General features: G+C 44.7%; 2 protein-coding genes across 14 annotated transcripts in view; one reads left to right on the forward strand and one right to left on the reverse strand.

The window, feature by feature from the left end:
• The window catches only part of ICA1L (islet cell autoantigen 1 like), a 32,930-nt gene that overhangs the window by 15,837 nt on the left and 1,030 nt on the right, over positions 1–16,063 (reverse strand). Inside the window, exons 1-9 of one of the 13 annotated variants that reach the window (XM_081017126.1) lie at positions 12,113–12,429; positions 11,303–12,054; positions 9,034–9,246; positions 8,677–8,749; positions 7,904–8,027; positions 6,255–6,453; positions 5,029–5,154; positions 3,685–3,783; positions 731–813 (exon numbers count right to left, since the gene is read on the reverse strand). In XM_081017126.1, the coding sequence (XP_080873252.1) occupies positions 731–813; positions 3,685–3,783; positions 5,029–5,154; positions 6,255–6,453; positions 7,904–8,027; positions 8,677–8,749; positions 9,034–9,192 (863 nt within the window). In that variant the 5' untranslated portion in view covers positions 9,193–9,246; positions 11,303–12,054; positions 12,113–12,429. Of the gene's footprint in view, positions 1–730; positions 814–3,684; positions 3,784–5,028; positions 5,155–6,254; positions 6,454–7,903; positions 8,028–8,676; positions 8,750–9,033; positions 9,247–10,095; positions 10,550–11,302; positions 12,432–12,510; positions 12,532–12,633; positions 12,985–14,466; positions 14,597–14,620; positions 14,730–16,063 lie in introns of those variants that run through there. The other 12 variants (XM_081017121.1, XM_081017127.1, XM_081017129.1 and 9 more) reach the window with 12 other exon arrangements.
• On the forward strand, positions 13,021–14,533 carry LOC308475562 (uncharacterized protein; the record flags this gene model as incomplete). Its single annotated transcript, XM_081002644.1, has 4 exons — positions 13,021–13,337; positions 13,388–13,462; positions 13,499–14,103; positions 14,480–14,533. The coding sequence occupies exons 1-4, from the start codon at positions 13,049–13,051 to the stop codon at positions 14,531–14,533; spliced, it is 1,023 nt and encodes a 340-aa protein (XP_080858770.1). The 5' UTR covers positions 13,021–13,048.

Raw genomic sequence — 16,063 nt, forward strand, 5'->3', positions numbered from 1 at the left:
GATGCTTTTGAATTCTGGTGCTGGAGGAGACTATTGAGAGTCCCATGGACTGCAAGAAGATCAAACCTATCCATTCTTAAGGAAATCAGCCCTGAGTGCTCACTAGAAGGACAGATCCTGAAGCTGAGGCTCCAATACTTTGGCCACCTCATGAGAAGAGAAGACTCCCTGGAAAAGACCCTGATGATGGGAAAGATGGAGGGCACAAGGAGAAGGGATGAGATGGTTGGATAGTGTTCTCGAAGCTACCAGCATGAGTGTGACCAAACTGTGGGAGGCAGTGGGAGACAGGAGTGCCTGGTGTGCTCTGGTCCATGGGGTCACGAAGAGTCGGACACGACTGAACGACTAAACAACAACAACAACAAACCCTAAATGGAATAGAGGAGAGACACTGGCAGGTCCCCACTCGAGATGAATGACACTGAGAACCAGCTAAGGAAATCTTTATTCACTTGCAAGAGCCTGGAGAATGAAGGAAGGGAATGGGTATGCCAGCCTCCTCCAGAGACCCTCAGCAACCAGGATGGTAACAATTACAATGTCAAGAATTACAAGTTGCTCTGACCCCTTTGACCTGGTCTGCCTCTTTCTCCCCACCACCATGTGGCCTCCAGGAAATGAAGTAAGCCTTGCTCCCTTCTTAGCCTTACTTGGCATGCAAAAAGCTGGACTATGTGCTCAGTTTTGGCTATTTAGTTCTCTGAAATGTTAAACCGTTAAAACTTACTTATCAAGCATTTCAGGGGTAGTGTCTCCTTCCGCATTCTCCTCCTCTTCCTCAGTAGATTGGTTAACAAGCTTCTGCAATTGCTCATAAAATTGTTATTTAAAATAAAATTGTCTATAGTTTGATCCCCTCCAACAAGACTTGTATTGGGCTAAGACTGGTTGTGTAAGAGTATTAGCTTTCTTATACATATAACTGTCAGGCCACCATAGTTAAAAACAGAAAACCTTAATGTGATTTGTTTTAAACAAGTACTGCACGTGCTGAAAGCTTGCTGTTGATATTAGAACATTGCTAAGCTAGTAACCCATCTGATGGGTTATCTTCTAGGGAGAAAGAATAAATACTATGCTTTGTAATTAGATTTATTTACCTATTGATTTATATTGGACCCCTTCCTTATCACAATTACACTGGGGCTGGACGATGCCACCAGTATGCCAGTGAAACATCACTGTATCAATATGTGCTCTGCACAGGACGAAGAGGGAGGAGCATGTAAAACCACAGCAAAAACGAGCCATGCCTCCAACTGTTAAGTTGTGGGCGAACATATCAGACGACACAGCGATTCTTCCAAAGCAGCTCTTTATTTGTAAGCTGGAACAGAACTGACTGAGGAGCTCAGTCAGCCTGCTTATATAGAGCTCCAGAACAATGTAACTGTTGCCATTTTCTAAAACTATCCAATCACTGAACGTCACTTTCGATCCTTCATTTGCATAACTATCTACAGTATCCCCCTGCTGGCCCAGGGTGAGAACTTCAGTACATAACACCAACGTCCTTGACAACAGTATCATTGCCCCCCAGTCACAGGACATGAGAGAGGCACTGCTCTTATGATGGCCACAAATGGAGCAATAAATCCACACTGGCTAATCTGAGGGGATGGCAGGGTGATGTGATGCCACCTCAATGTGCACAACACACAAGCACGCAATACCACAACACCCACTGTCACACAAGTCAAGGATACAGGCTAGCACCCCAGCTTCAGGACCTAACTGGAATCCTCCTGAGAAGACATGGGACCATGCCACAACCATCCATCTGCTAAGCTGGTACTGCTAAGCAGCATCTTACCAGGCCTACCCCTATCACACAACCCTGTTCATATTCCCACCTGTTATGTACTGAAGTTCTCACCCTGGGCCAGCAGAGGGATACTGTAGATAGTTATGCAAATAAGGGATCAAAAGTGACATTCAGTGATTGGATAGTTTTAGAAAATTGTTACAGTTACATTGTACTGGAGCTCTATATAAGCAGGCTGACTGAACCCTTCAGTTCAGTTCTGTCCTGGCCTGTGAATAAACAAGAGCTGTTTGAAGAATCGCTGTGTCATCTGATATGTTCACCCACAACTTAACACCACCACCCTTGTGCACCTGTCTTGACAGCGGCTTTTATGTACCCCACTGGCTCCTACCATAATAATAATAATAATAATAATAATAATAATAATAATAATAATTTATTATTTATACCCTGCCCATCTGGCTGGGTCCCCTCAGCCACTCTGGGCGGCTTCCAACAAAACACTAAAATACAATAACCTATTAAACATTAAAAGCTTCCCTAAACAGGGCTGCCTTCAGATGTCTTCTAAAAGTTTGGTAGTTATTTTTCTCTTTGACATCTGGTGGGAGGGCGTTCCACAGGGCGGGCACCACTACTGAGAAGGCCCTCTGCCTGGTTCCCTCTAACTTGGCTTCTCGCAGTGAGGGAACCGCCAGATGGCCCTCGGCGCTGGACCTCAGTGTCCGGGCAGAACGGTGGAGGTGGAGACGCTCCTCCAGGTATACTGGACCGAGTGCTAAGGTATACCAGGTGCTAAGGCCCCACAGCTGGTGTAAAATAAAGGGCTGTACCCTTAAGCACACATTAACAATCATGGAAAGGCAAGCAGACTCTACGAGCCACATATTGATAGAATTACCAAGCCTTGTTTCTTTTTCACATTATTACTATGGTCACAGTTAAGGCTTCATTTTTCCTTTTCCTTTCAAGACAGTCATGCATCTTAAAAGGCTTTTTGGGACATCTCTTGCCATGGAGGTGCTGTTGTACCAGCAGGGACCTAATCAGTACATACAAATATCCCTCTCCAAACTGGAATAGCCCTTCCTAAATGTAACAACTAAAAGGACATTAAAATAATGGAGGAGAATATCATGGCAGTCATGACGTCCCCATGCAAGACAAACCACTACTTTCTCCCAGGTGATTGTAAGCCCAATCCTATCTCATATGGAAGTTTTTTTGGAATTACACCTAAGGCTCAAACCATGTATTTCAGATAAAGAAAAGTCATAACTTGTGGATGGGGAAATGAATTACATGTCATTACATGTCTTAAGTTTTTTCACACCTCTGCCCCACAAGCAGCATGAGACAGGGAGATATTAATATGATGCTATCACATCACACGTTTTTTCAACTACACTTTGCTAGGAAGACACAGCTTGGCAGTGGCCTTCTATCTTTCCAAAATGAGTAATTTGGGCCTAAGTATACACTTGAAAATACACTTGGAGCGCAGAATATGCTGTGCTGACTGACCTAAATACTAAACAGTATATTTTGAAATACAGTGGAACCTCGGTTTTCGAGCATCTCGGAAGCCAAACGTTTTGGAAGCCAAACGGCGAAAACCCGGAAGTAATTGCTTCCGTTTTCGAACGTGCCTCAGAAGTCGAACGGCTTCCGTGGATTGTTTTTCAATTTTCTCAGTGGAAATTGCTGACAGCCCTTTGTGCATATGTTGTTGAACATTTCGGAAGTTGAATGGTCTACTGAAACAGATTACGTTCGACAACCGAGGTTCTGCTATAAAACGGATACAAGCAAGGAAACACAATCCCAAACTAGCTAACAATATGCAGTGTGCTTACCTCTCTAGACCTGGCGTGGTTTTTTTAATTGACCAACTAAGTGAAAAATATCTTTACCTCACATGCATTCTGATGATACGAGTGGGGATGTGCAAAGCCTTCGTTAATTTCATTCATCTTTTGAACAGTCTTTTCACAGAAATGCAAAAAGGTCATCTAAAGAAAGCAAAGTAAAATACATTCACAGTATATGTATGTACGTGTGTGTGTGTGTGTGTGTGTGCGTGCGATATTATCTTTTTAAAAAACCATTTTGCGCACAAAATTGAAATAGCAAAGGATATACAGTAAATAATGAATAGATGTCATTATTTTTCTATATGATTGCATTGAAATGGACAGGCTACACTTAAAATATCATCAGGAAACACTTGCCCTCCAGGGCTGTTATTTAGGGACACATTTTAGTCAATTGTGGTTGCGCAGCTAGCTTGGAAAAAAGGTGAAATAGCACAGAGAGCAAGGGTGGAGTTGTCTTTTTCTGGAGGAAAAAACAAACAGACATTTTTTTCTGAGTGTTCTACAGGAGCTTTAAAAAACCTGATCTAATTCTAAGGTGAACAGGGAAAGCTTGCCTTTAACTACTCAAGGGCCCCATCTGCACTGTACATGTAAGACACTATCCTACCACTTTAAACATTCATGGCTTCCCTCAAAGAACTCTGGGAACTGTAGCTATGTTAAGGCTGCGAAAAGTGGTGAGGAGATTCCTATTCCCCTCATACAGCTGCTATCCTCTGACTTGCTTCGAAAGAGGCAAACCAATCTCAGCACCCTGAACATCACTACAGCTCCCAGTATTCTTTGCGGGAAGCTGTGACTGATTTAAGTGGCATGATGCTGCTTTTAAATGTGTAGGGTAAAGGACCCCTGGACAGTTAAGTCCAGTCAAAGGCTGGTTTGAGGTTGCAGCGCTCATCTCACTTTCAGGCCAAGGGAGCCAGCGTTTGTCCACAGACAGCTTTCCGGATCATGTGGCCAGCATGACTAAACTGCTTCTGGCGCAACTGTACACCGTGACAGAAACCAGAGCACACAGAAATGCTGTTTACCTTCCTACCACAGTGGTACCTATTTATCTACTTGCACTGGCATGCTTTTGAACTGCTAGGTTGTCAGGAGCTGGGACAGAGCGGGGATTCGAACCACCGACCTTCTGATCGGCAAGCCCAAGAGGCTCGGTGGTCTAGACCACAGCGCCACCCACATCCCATCCACAGATGGGACCTAGGTCATGTGGAAGTACCCTAATATATCGTTTATACTTCCATCAGTCAGCTGTTCTTAAGCATCCTACGCCTACTAGATCATTATGAACACAGGAAGAGGCTACATTAAGCTTCAAAGGTCATTCATCAATGGCACAGAAATCCTCAGGCCATCTAAAACAGGAGCTGATACCTGGTAGACAGCAAGACAGTGTGACAGCATATTACAGCGGCTGGCTCCAAGAAGATCTACCTTCTGACAAACATCCATCTTCAGCTTATCAAACTGTGCTTTGGTATTTCTTACCTGCATCTGCACCTAGAATAAGAAAAGAGGAAACTGAAATGATGTTTGAAAGCAAACAAATAAGCACAACACTTGTTTAGGTGCATGCTCTAAAATTCACTATTTATACTTAGCAGCCTAATCATATGAGCTTCTGCACAAGCACAGCAGCCTATAAGATCAGGCTTGGCACGTACTGTATGGGGGAACAGTTAACTTTGTATTAGTGCTATGACAACTCCCATTAGTTTCTTTGTATGTTGTATACTGATCTGTGTATACTTTACATATTCCTCTCACGCTGAAGCACTGACTGGACATCTCCTTGCCAATTCAAACAAACATAAGCAAAAGAATAAATTACTTCTGCAGTGATTATTTAGGAGGATGTGTCTTCCTATTCCTCCAATATTTACACAAACTCACACCCCAGGAGTTATTACTCTTAATTATAGAGAAGTAGGTCTTTGTTTCTTTCTCTTTAACTCCTTTCTTGAAATCTCCAAAAGTGCATTTTATCCTGCAGAACCAGGGGGATTTAACGTACAAATAAATATGGGATTCCCACTTCTTGGTGTGACGGAGTGTGGAAAGATTTCAGAAGAGAGTGCATGTGCTTGAAACTCATCACCAATCCTTCCGCAGATGCAATCCCTGGAAGAAACAGGGCCTACAACAGTCTACCCCAACCTTTTGGATCACAGTTCCCATTAGCAGAGGCACCGGCTTGCAAAGATGATGGGGGAGGGGCAATTGTTATGTACTGAAGTTCTCACCCTGGACCAGCAGGGGGATACTGTAGATAGTTATGCAAATAAGGGATCGAAAGTGACGTTCAGTGATTGGATAGTTTTAGAAAATTGTTACAGTAACGTTGTACTGGAGCTCTATATAAGCAGGCTGACTGAACCCTTCAGTTCAGTTCTGTTCTGGCCTGTGAATAAACAAGAGCTGTTTGAAGAATCGCTGTGTCGTCTGATATGATCACCCACAACTTAACAGCAATGTTGCACACATGATATCAGGATGCATGGCCAATGGTCAGGGATAATGGGAGTTGTAGTCCAAAACATCTGAAGGGCAACAGGCTGGGAAAAGCTGGCCTAGGAGATCTTAGCTTTGGGAATATCTACTTTTCTGAATGTTTCCATTTGTTTGCAAGTGTCTGGGTCCAGTTCTTGCGAAGCATCCTTCATCCACAGCAAAGCCCCTCTATACTCTGTGCGCGCCTGCTCCATTCGATTGATTGTAAGCAAAGTATCTGACACGGCCCTCCGACTAAAGGTTGCAAGTTCTTGTCCGAGGCGAGACAAAGCCGTGCAAAGAGCTAGCCTGAAGTGAGGGGGAAAGTGAACTGGATTAGTTATCACACCAAAACACCAGTGGTACATGGCAGAGGATATAGAGGATAATGAGCAGTTCCAATCATCAATATTTGTATTGGAGAAAGGCTTAATTCATGTAACTATTTTAATGTCCTTGTTAATGTATGTTAATGTATGATGTATGTACAACAACCATGAGTGATACTAAAACCCTACTTCTAAGTAAAATAATACTAGTCATGTTGTAAATAGTTGTGTCTGCCCTTACCTTATAAGAAAGAAATGTGTTTTTATACTGAAAAAAGGTTTTTTAAAACTGCAGCCTGATTTCAATGGGAGGTTCATGTGAAGTTGAGCTTGCATACCAATAAAGAGCACCAGACTATTAATATCTTAAACGCTATCCAACTGATATGTACATCGCATTTACTTCAAAAATACCATTAAAAAATTGGAATTTTATCCATTAATCCTAAACACTATTTCGTGGATATCTTCATAGTGAGTCAAGTCACGTAATTTTGCAGCAAAGTTTATTTTTGCAAATAATAACCTGAGCATATATGAATGCAATTTGAATTCTGCATGGGCACTTTTAGTCAAAATGGTCTTTGCAGAAGCTTCTTATGCAGACATTTTCAAAAACTGGTCTTACCTATCATGCCCAGTCAGATACAGCCAAGATCATACCCCCCCTTCTCCTAGTGAATTTCTATCTTGCCTGCAGATTCCAGAGAGGGCTTCACACATACAGTGATACATGCAAAGGCCCTCTCACTACAGACATTTGTGCTATATTTGCAGATATCAAGGGAAGAATGTGCAACATCAGGCATGAGGCTACTCGGTGCAATGTGCTCCTTGTTCTCATGTAGTTCAACATGGGAGCAAAGAACACCTAAAAGGAGCTAGCAGAGAGAAATTAATACTTGTGGATTCATTGGTTTTTGAAGAAGTGTTCTTACTCTTGTCTCAATTCAAGTTATTTGCACTATGGAACATCAAAAAAGGATCTGACACTCATTCAGCGTATTAAGTAAAAGGTAAAGGTAAAGGACCCCTGGGCAGTTAAGTCCAGCCAAAGGCGACTATGGGGTGTGACACTCATCTCGCTTTCAGGCCGAGGGAGCCGGAGTTTGTCCACAGACAGCTTTCCGGGTCAGATGGCCAGCATGACTAAACCGCTTCTGGTGCAACGGAACACTGTGATGGAAATCAGAGCGCATGGAAATGCCGTTTACCTTCCCGCCACAGCGGTACCTATTTCTCTACTTGCACTGGTGTGCTTTCGAACTGCTAGGTTGGCAGGAGCTGGGATGGAGCAACGGGAGCTCACCCCGTCGCAGGGATTCAAACCGCCAACCTTCTGATCAGCAAGCCCAAGAGGCTCAGTGGTTTAGACCACAGCACCACCCGCGTCCCTTAGTCAACATATTATTTTTATACAACACACAAACCTTTGTTGGGAAGAAGAACAGAGGGCCTGGCCAGTGGCATCAGTCATCTTGTCAATTTGAGCTTCACCCCGATCTGCTTGCAACTTTAAAAAAAGCCCTAGTTCGTTTTCCTGCTCAGATAGATCTACAAAAGGGAGATACATAATAAATCAGTTCACACATATTCACACAAATTAAAAGCAAAGTCAGGAAAGGAAAAGCATTCTTCTTAGTGATGTTGTTAGATCATAAACTACGTGAGGTTCTCTCTGTTGCAGGAAATGCATGCTCATCCCACCCACCACTGAACCCAATGTGTCTTGACTATGCAATTTTTGCTTTAGGCATAGGCTTACTGCAGTTTTTCATAGCTGCACTGTTCTGACAACAAGGATATAATAAATTAACTACTGAAAGTAGAGATGGGCGAGCAGCCCTGTGGTCACATCGAAAAGGAGCTGGGTCCTTTGACATTCCATTCTATGAGGGGATGTTTCAAGCATTCAAAGGTACATTCAAAGGGCCTGATTCACTCTGCTGCCTGCCACCATCTTCACAGCTGTTTAATATCAATCTCACAACCTGAAAGTGCAGGAATTATTAACTAACTTATGGTACACCTCTTGTTGTAAAGTGCTATGAATAATATATGGCAAAAAATGAAAGCCTGAAAACATTCATCTCACTCAGTACAGAATATATATCTTATTTCACTGTAACATGGATTAAGGAATCTGACATCAAGCAAAGCATTATTATAAAGCAACAAACAGGTAGATTTTTGTCCATTTTACCATTAAGTCTCTGCTGGTATTTTTCAATTGTCTTCAGAAGATCTGTACAGGTCACCTGAATGCTGTGAAAAACCTTAAAAATAAAAGGTGTGTCAGCAAATTAATTTGGCCCGAAAAACAAATGTGAACATTGAAATAACCGTTGATTTAACTAGCAAACCTCCCAAATACAAGCTGAATCAATAACCATTTGATAAATTCAGCTAACTTTTACTCAGCGTAAACCTATTGGAAGTAATAGCCCTGATTTAATTGTATGGTTCTACTCTGAGTAAAAGTTGTATGCCACCCATGGTATTATTAAAGAACTGTACTTATAAATGAATCTCTCTCCGAAATATGTATGTATATAATTACCTCTATTTTGGCATCTAATTCTGCGTCAGATGCTACCACATGTTCATCTTCTTTCTTTCCTGTAACCTTTATTAAAACTTGTTTTGTTTTCCAGTATTTTTTCTGCATCCTGCTGACTACTGACTGGTCTTCCAGGTGACCTTGCTTGAAGGTGTCCATGGAGTGACTAAACCCAGAAGTAAATAGATGTCCACAAGTCCAATAAAGAAGTATCTAAGAAGATAAAATTGGGGATACGCTGTACCACTTCAGTGCATTTCTCAAGCTTAAAATATAGGAAGTGTAAACTTTCTTTCTTGGACTGGTTGAAAGGAAATACTGTACACAGTTTGCAAGCAACAGTCTAAGTTTGCACTGGGATGCGATGCTTAGCAACTTGATATTTATGCTTGGTTTAACTAGATCAGTTTTCCGTATCAGATTAAATGCCATTGTTTACTACAGTACTCCCTGAAATTTAAATTATTGAAGAGCTATTTCAGATTGAGATCCCTATAAATTTTTAAGACTGTTTTTTTCTTTTCAGAAAAGTGACAGCAACAGTCCTTTTCAGAATCAGAAGAATCTTTATTTGCATCAGCCACTAGCCATAGCAATAAAATAAAATACTATGTACTGAAGATAGAGCTAAAAACGTAACTATACAAAATACATTTTAGAGGTTTACATCAATAATCAAATAATAGATCTTATTCTAATTGCCCCCGCTAAAAACCTTACAGTTTTTGCTGTAACCTGATCATCTTGATCTGCTAAAAGGAAGGCCACAGTAGCAATGGTTGAGCGACCCAACATGGAGAATAACAGAGGGGTAATAACCTCACTCCTCAAATCCTTATAAAGAGTGCAAGCCAAAAGCACATGAGCCACTGACTCAATACTGCCATCTCCACAGGGACACAACTGTTTTTCCAGATATTTTTTTGAAATCAACCCTCAAATACAGCCAAAGGCAGTATATTCAATCTTGTGAAAGCAAAAGCGCATCTGTATTTTGGAATTGTCAGATTTTGCAAACAGGGTGCTGGAGTGTCAAAATGACTAGGTGGAAAATAAGCATACCACGGACAAAATTTCCTTATTGTGGCCAATTTATTCTGTCGCTCGATATTGTAAATTACGATATCTTAATTAAATTATTTGCTTGACTGAAGCCCAGTGTTAATAACTGTTGCGGTGACAAACCAGAAAAATAAAGCTTTTTGGTTGACAGTTTTAGTCCAAGTGCTCTCAGGACAATCTTGCGATACTAAGGGTAGAGACCAGTGGGGTTTAAATAGCAACAGTCCCTTTTCCTATGTTCCGTCATCTCAAATGATGCATGCCCAGTTGTAGAACTGAAAGCCTATGTCAGGGGTAGGCAACCTAAGGCCCATGGGCCACAAGCGACCCACGGGGGTCATTTAACCGGACCATAAGCCACCCCCAAACTGAGCGGCCTGCCCGGTGAGTCCCCGCGCGCTGCGCTGAACCGGCACAACACGGGGACTCGCTTCCATGGCACCAGAAATCGCATCTGTGCAGACGTGTGCTCTCACACATGCGCGCAATCCGGCCCACGAAGGGATCGCCGCTGGAGTGAACCAGCGCAGGCGAGGTAAACCTTGCCGCCCCCTGTAGTCCAACCCTCTGCCATTGGGAGAAGACCAGCAGTGCTTCCTATTTGCCAAGTGGCTGTTGAAGCAGTGGTACTGGCGGGGGGGGGGGGTGGAGAGGCTGCCAAAAAGGAGGCAGATCTGGTCTCCAAAGGATCGTGCCCCAATGGTTGCTACCACCACAGTGTCCACTTTCACAAGTAGCTTAAGGCCACTCATGGATACCTTCAGGCCCTAGACATTTCCTTTTAAGCTTCAGCAAGTGGGACATGGGTGGCGCTGTGGGTTAAACCACAGAGCCTAGGACTTGCCGACCAGAAGGTCGGCGGTTTGAATCCCCGCGACGGGGTGAACTCCCGTTGCTCGGTCCCTGCTCCTGCCAACCTAGCAGGTCGAAAGCACGTCAAAGTGCAAGTAGATAAATAGGTACCACTCCAGCGGGAAGGTAAACGGTGTTTCCGTGTGCTGCTCTGGTTCGCCAGAAGCGGCTTAGCCATGCTGGCCACATGACCCGGAAGCTGTACGCCGGTTCCCTCGGCCAATAAAGCGAGATGAGCGCTGCAACCCCAGAGTCGGTCACGACTAGACCTAATGGTCAGGGGTCCCTTTACCTTTAAAGTCACCTGAAGACTGCCCTTGGTCAGCTTTCAGGGCTTGAAAGGAGACTTACTTACATCCTTCAACACAAGGTTAAAAAGTCTATATGCAAGCAGCTGTGCGAGGCTGGTAAAACTTTGTATTTAAGAACTCTCCTGGTTGCTATAGGCAACTAGGAGTTCTATATAGGCAAGTGAGGAGCCTGGCTGAGGAGCGAAGGATCACTTGCCCCTTCCTCCTTGGCCAGCAAGGTGATGCAGGAGACATGGTGGACGGGTGCATATGATAAAAGGCAACGTTTTAAATGGCCTGCTAAAAGAGCCACTAGTAGCCTGGTTTTTTCCCCATGCTGGCTGCAGAGAAGGGCTTCCTAATCTCCGGGACCAGTATGGAAGCACCAGCTACTCTCACTCTCTCTTAATTGTAGGCTAGTAACTTCTGTGGGCTTACTTACAAGGCAAAAGTTCAGGAGGCAGAGGAGTCCAAATGGCAAAAGTGCCAAATGCTTTTATTAGAAACTCAGCTTTAGGTTTTAGCTCTTTCTATAATTGTTCATGGTGCACACTGATGTTTTTGTTTCAGCTGCGATTTTTATCACAGCTGAAACAAAAAACACCAGTGTGCACCATGAACAGAGTGTGCACCAGAGAGTGATATTTATTGAGGAGCTAACAAATCAGAAAATAAATAAAAACTTGAGTTTTTCCATGGAGCTCTACGAAAGGAATCAAAGTACCGTTGGAGCGTCGAGGGCTGTGGTTGCAGGAAACCAAGGTGGCAACTTCAGTTCCCAAAACTGATCTCAAAAAGGGGTTGTTTGTTTTTAAACCTCTTTATTGTTGCACTCTGTAAAGCTTACTTTGCCCAATGCCACACAGGTGAATCACTAACCCACAAAAAAGTATACCATAATAAACGTGTTAGGTCTGAAGTTGCCACCAGACCCTTGCTACCAAAGCCTGACACGTCCATTTATTTATTTGTTTATTAAGTTTCCCTTCCCACCCCTCCTTCCCAAAGCAATTCAGGGTGGCCACTCTTCTGAAAAGCACCAATTTTATAGTGATGCACATGCTAGAAAGCTCTTTATATCCCTGTGCTGAGGCAACGCCGGATTTAGGGTGCTGTGGGCGGTTCCCCGCCACAGGGCACTGAGCTGAGAAGACGCAAAATAATAATGATAATAATAATAATAAAACCTATACAGTATTGCTAGGGGTAGTGTCTGAGAAGATCCATAAAAAGCCACTGAACCAAAAGGAATTATTGTGAAAATAAGAAATACTTAGGGGCGGAGGGGCGCCAAAATTTGTCCTCTCTCAGGTTGCCACATAACCAAAATTCGCCCCTGGATGAGCCTGAGGCAACTTCTCACATGGGAGAAAGAGCTGCAATTTTCATTTATAACCTGAAATGCTGTTTCGGTGACCACGAGCACTTTTCTACGCATCTTTCCATGTCTGCCTCATCGCATTTCTTTGATTGGTTTGAGGGAGGCACTTGAGTCAAGGGCAGCAATAAGCAGGTGCCACAGGCGATGTGCCACAGGTGTGCCACAGGCAGTGTGCCGCAAATGTGCCACAGGCAGTGGCGGAGCTTCATGCTCCAGCACTGGGGGAGGAGAGCAGGCGGGGGTGGGGCTGGTGCGCTGTCTGCAGGGGCATGGCGCACATCCTGGGGGCAGGGCACCCAGCACGGGTGGGGGGACAGCCGTGATGGCATCCTGGGGATCCCACTGCCAGGGGTGGTGCGCTCCCACTGCACTTTTCTTTCACCAGTGGCCACAGGTGTGCCACAGGCAGTGTGCTGCAGGTGTGCCACAGATGTGCTACGGGCAGTGTACCACAGGCGGTGTGCTGCAGGTGTGCCACAGGCGGTGTGCTGCAGGTGTCCTGCAGGCGGTGTGCCACAGGTGTGCTACAGGCAGTGTGCTGCAGGTGTGCTACAGGTGGTGTGCCACAAGTGTGCTACAGGCAGTGTGCTGCAGGTGTGCCACAGGCGGTGTGCCACAGGTGTGCTACAGGCAGTGTGCTGCAGGTGTGCCACAGGCGGTGTGCTGCAGGTGTGCCACAGGTGTGCTACAGGCGGTGTGCTGCAAGTTTGCCGCAGGCGGTGTGCCACAAGTGTGCCGCAGGCGGTGTGCCACAGGCGGTGTGCCGCAGGTGTGCCACAGGTGTGCTACAGGCGGTGTGCTGCAAGTTTGCCGCAGGCGGTGTGCCACAAGTGTGCCGCAGGCGGTGTGCCACAGGCGGTGTGCCGCAGGTGTGCCACAGGTGTGCCACAGGTGTGCTACAGGCGGTGTGCTGCAAGTTTGCCGCAGGCGGTGTGCCACAAGTGTGCCGCAGGCAGTGTGCCACAGGCGGTGTGCCGCAGGTGTGCCACAGGTGTGCTACAGGCGGTGTGCTGCAAGTTTGCCGCAGGCGGTGTGCCACAAGTGTGCCGCAGGCGGTGTGCCACAGGCGGTGTGCCGCAGGTGTGCCACAGGTGTGCCACAGGTGTGCTACAGGCGGTGTGCTGCAAGTTTGCCGCAGGCGGTGTGCCACAGATGTGCTACGGGCAGTGTACCACAGGTGTGCTACAGGCAGTGTGCTGCAGGTGTGCCACAGGCGGTGTGCCACAGGCGGTGTGCTGCAGGTGTGCCACAGTTAGGTGTGTCACAGGTGTGCTACAGGCGGTGTGCTGCAAGTTTGCCGCAGGCGGTGTGCCACAGATGTGCTACGGGCAGTGTACCACAGCTGTGCTACAGGCGGTGTGCCGCAGGTGTGCCACAGTTAGGTGTGCCAGCGCAAAACCCTCCCTCCGCCCCTCCCATGGCCGCCCCCACCCCGACGAACTGGAGTGGTGGGAATTATGGGTGTTGGGCTGGTGCAGACAACGGGTACTGTGTTTTTATTTCTAGGTGGGCCCGTTGCACCCCACACGTTAAGGTCTCTGACAGGAAAATCACGTTGGCGACAGGAGTTCAAAAATGGGGGGGCGGGGCAAGTAGGGAGGCGGGCTCACTGCTTCGGAGAGCCTCCGCCACGAAGAAGCCAACGGTCGGGGTGAGGAGGGGGCGTGGCCAACCGCCGCAACAAAGGCCTGAGGTGATTTAACGGCGACCTGAGGCGCTTCTCCCTCCTTCCCCTCACTCACTCTTTCCCGCCAAAATGCTTGCCGTTAAAAGCATTGCTGGGCCCGGCTTCTCCCCTGAGCATTTGGCAAGGAATATTGTCATTTTTTGCGCATTGCTCTGCATTACCTTGTTTCCTTAGAAGATCGCCCACATTTCTATACTTGCAGGGAAAAACGAAGAGCTGCTTCTGTAGATCACGTCAAATTTGCCCAATGGTTTAGCCCCCCCCCATTTTAATTGGTCAGTTCAAATCATATCATATGAAATATAATAAACGAACTTGGAAGTCTCTCTTTTTCTCTTGAAGCCAAATGTTTCTGGTATCTGCTAAACTTCAACACTCCGATTTTGAAAAAAGTTCTCTGCAGTTTTTCTCAGTCTCGATGTGCCTATAAGGATGGGTGATAAATGCATTTATGAGAATGAGAAATTAAGTCTAAATTGGGGGGGGGGGTGTTGAAACGACTGGAAGATAAAATGTGCCCCAAAAGTGATACCATTAATTGGACATCTTGATTGGGCTTAGCCCAGTTTATTTTCCCCTCTCTCCCTCCTACCCTCCACCAGGGAAAGGATATTCAAATAGTGCTGTGGCTATATTTCATAAAATTTTATTTCATAATAATTATATTTTATTTTCATAAAATTAATTATACCCATCATAAGTTTGGCCCAAGGACAACATTTCTCTGTTGGGAAAGATGTCAAAAAGCAATTAAAATAAACCTGATAGGAAATATTATTGAATTCATAAACAGTACTCTGGTCTCCCAGGCAAAGTTTGGAGAAGTTATAAGCATTTATGACGACTTTCAAAGGTGCAGAGTGCAGACCATCATTTTCAATCTAAAGCCAAATGTGTGTGTGTGCGCGCGCATGTGTGCGTGCATGCATGTGTAGGTGTGTTGACTAGCTAATCCACAACTATTCTAAGCCTGTTAACATAACATTGAAGAGGGAAGGCACATTGCTAGACCCAGTTACCGGTACTTTGTAACTGGGGAAATCCATGAGTGTGAAGGTGTTACTTAAGTCCAGTGGTAGGTAGCCGTGTTGGTCGAAAGCTTATACCCAGAACAAACTTAGTTGGTCTCTAAGGTGCTACTGGACACACACACACACACACACACACACACACACAATCAATTAAGTCCAGTGGGTGCGCTGAAGGATAAGCTTGCACAATCTGTGATCATTCATATTGAATATAGCCCACCTGTCATATGCAGTAAATAGGCCTCTTATGTTTTTAAGTCCCAAGTAGGCAGCAAAAAACCCTGAAATGTTGTAGTAGTAGTAATAATAATAATAATAATAATTTATCATTTATACCCCGCTGATCTGGCTGGGTTTCCCCAGCCACTCTGGGTGGCTCCCAACAGATTAATAATAATAATAATAATAAAGTGATAAAACATCAAACATTAAAAACTTCCCTAAACAGTGCTGCTTTCAGATGTCTTCTAAAAGTCAGATAGCTGTTTAAAGATTATGTCTTTATTGTTTTAAAATAAATACATTTATAGAAAGAAAAAAGAAAAAAACATACAAACAAGCATACAAGCAATAGAAAAAAACAAACAACAATATAAGAAACAACAACAACAACAATAATATAACAAACATCATTTATGCACCCCAACAATGCAACCTTCAGATGTCTTCTAAAAGTCAGATAGTTGTTTATTTCCTTGACATCTGATGGGAGGGCATTCCATAGGGT

The sequence above is a fragment of the Podarcis pityusensis genome (assembly GCF_964106645.2).
Source record: "Podarcis pityusensis genome assembly, chromosome: 1".
Classification (NCBI taxonomy): Eukaryota; Metazoa; Chordata; class Lepidosauria; order Squamata; family Lacertidae; genus Podarcis; species Podarcis pityusensis.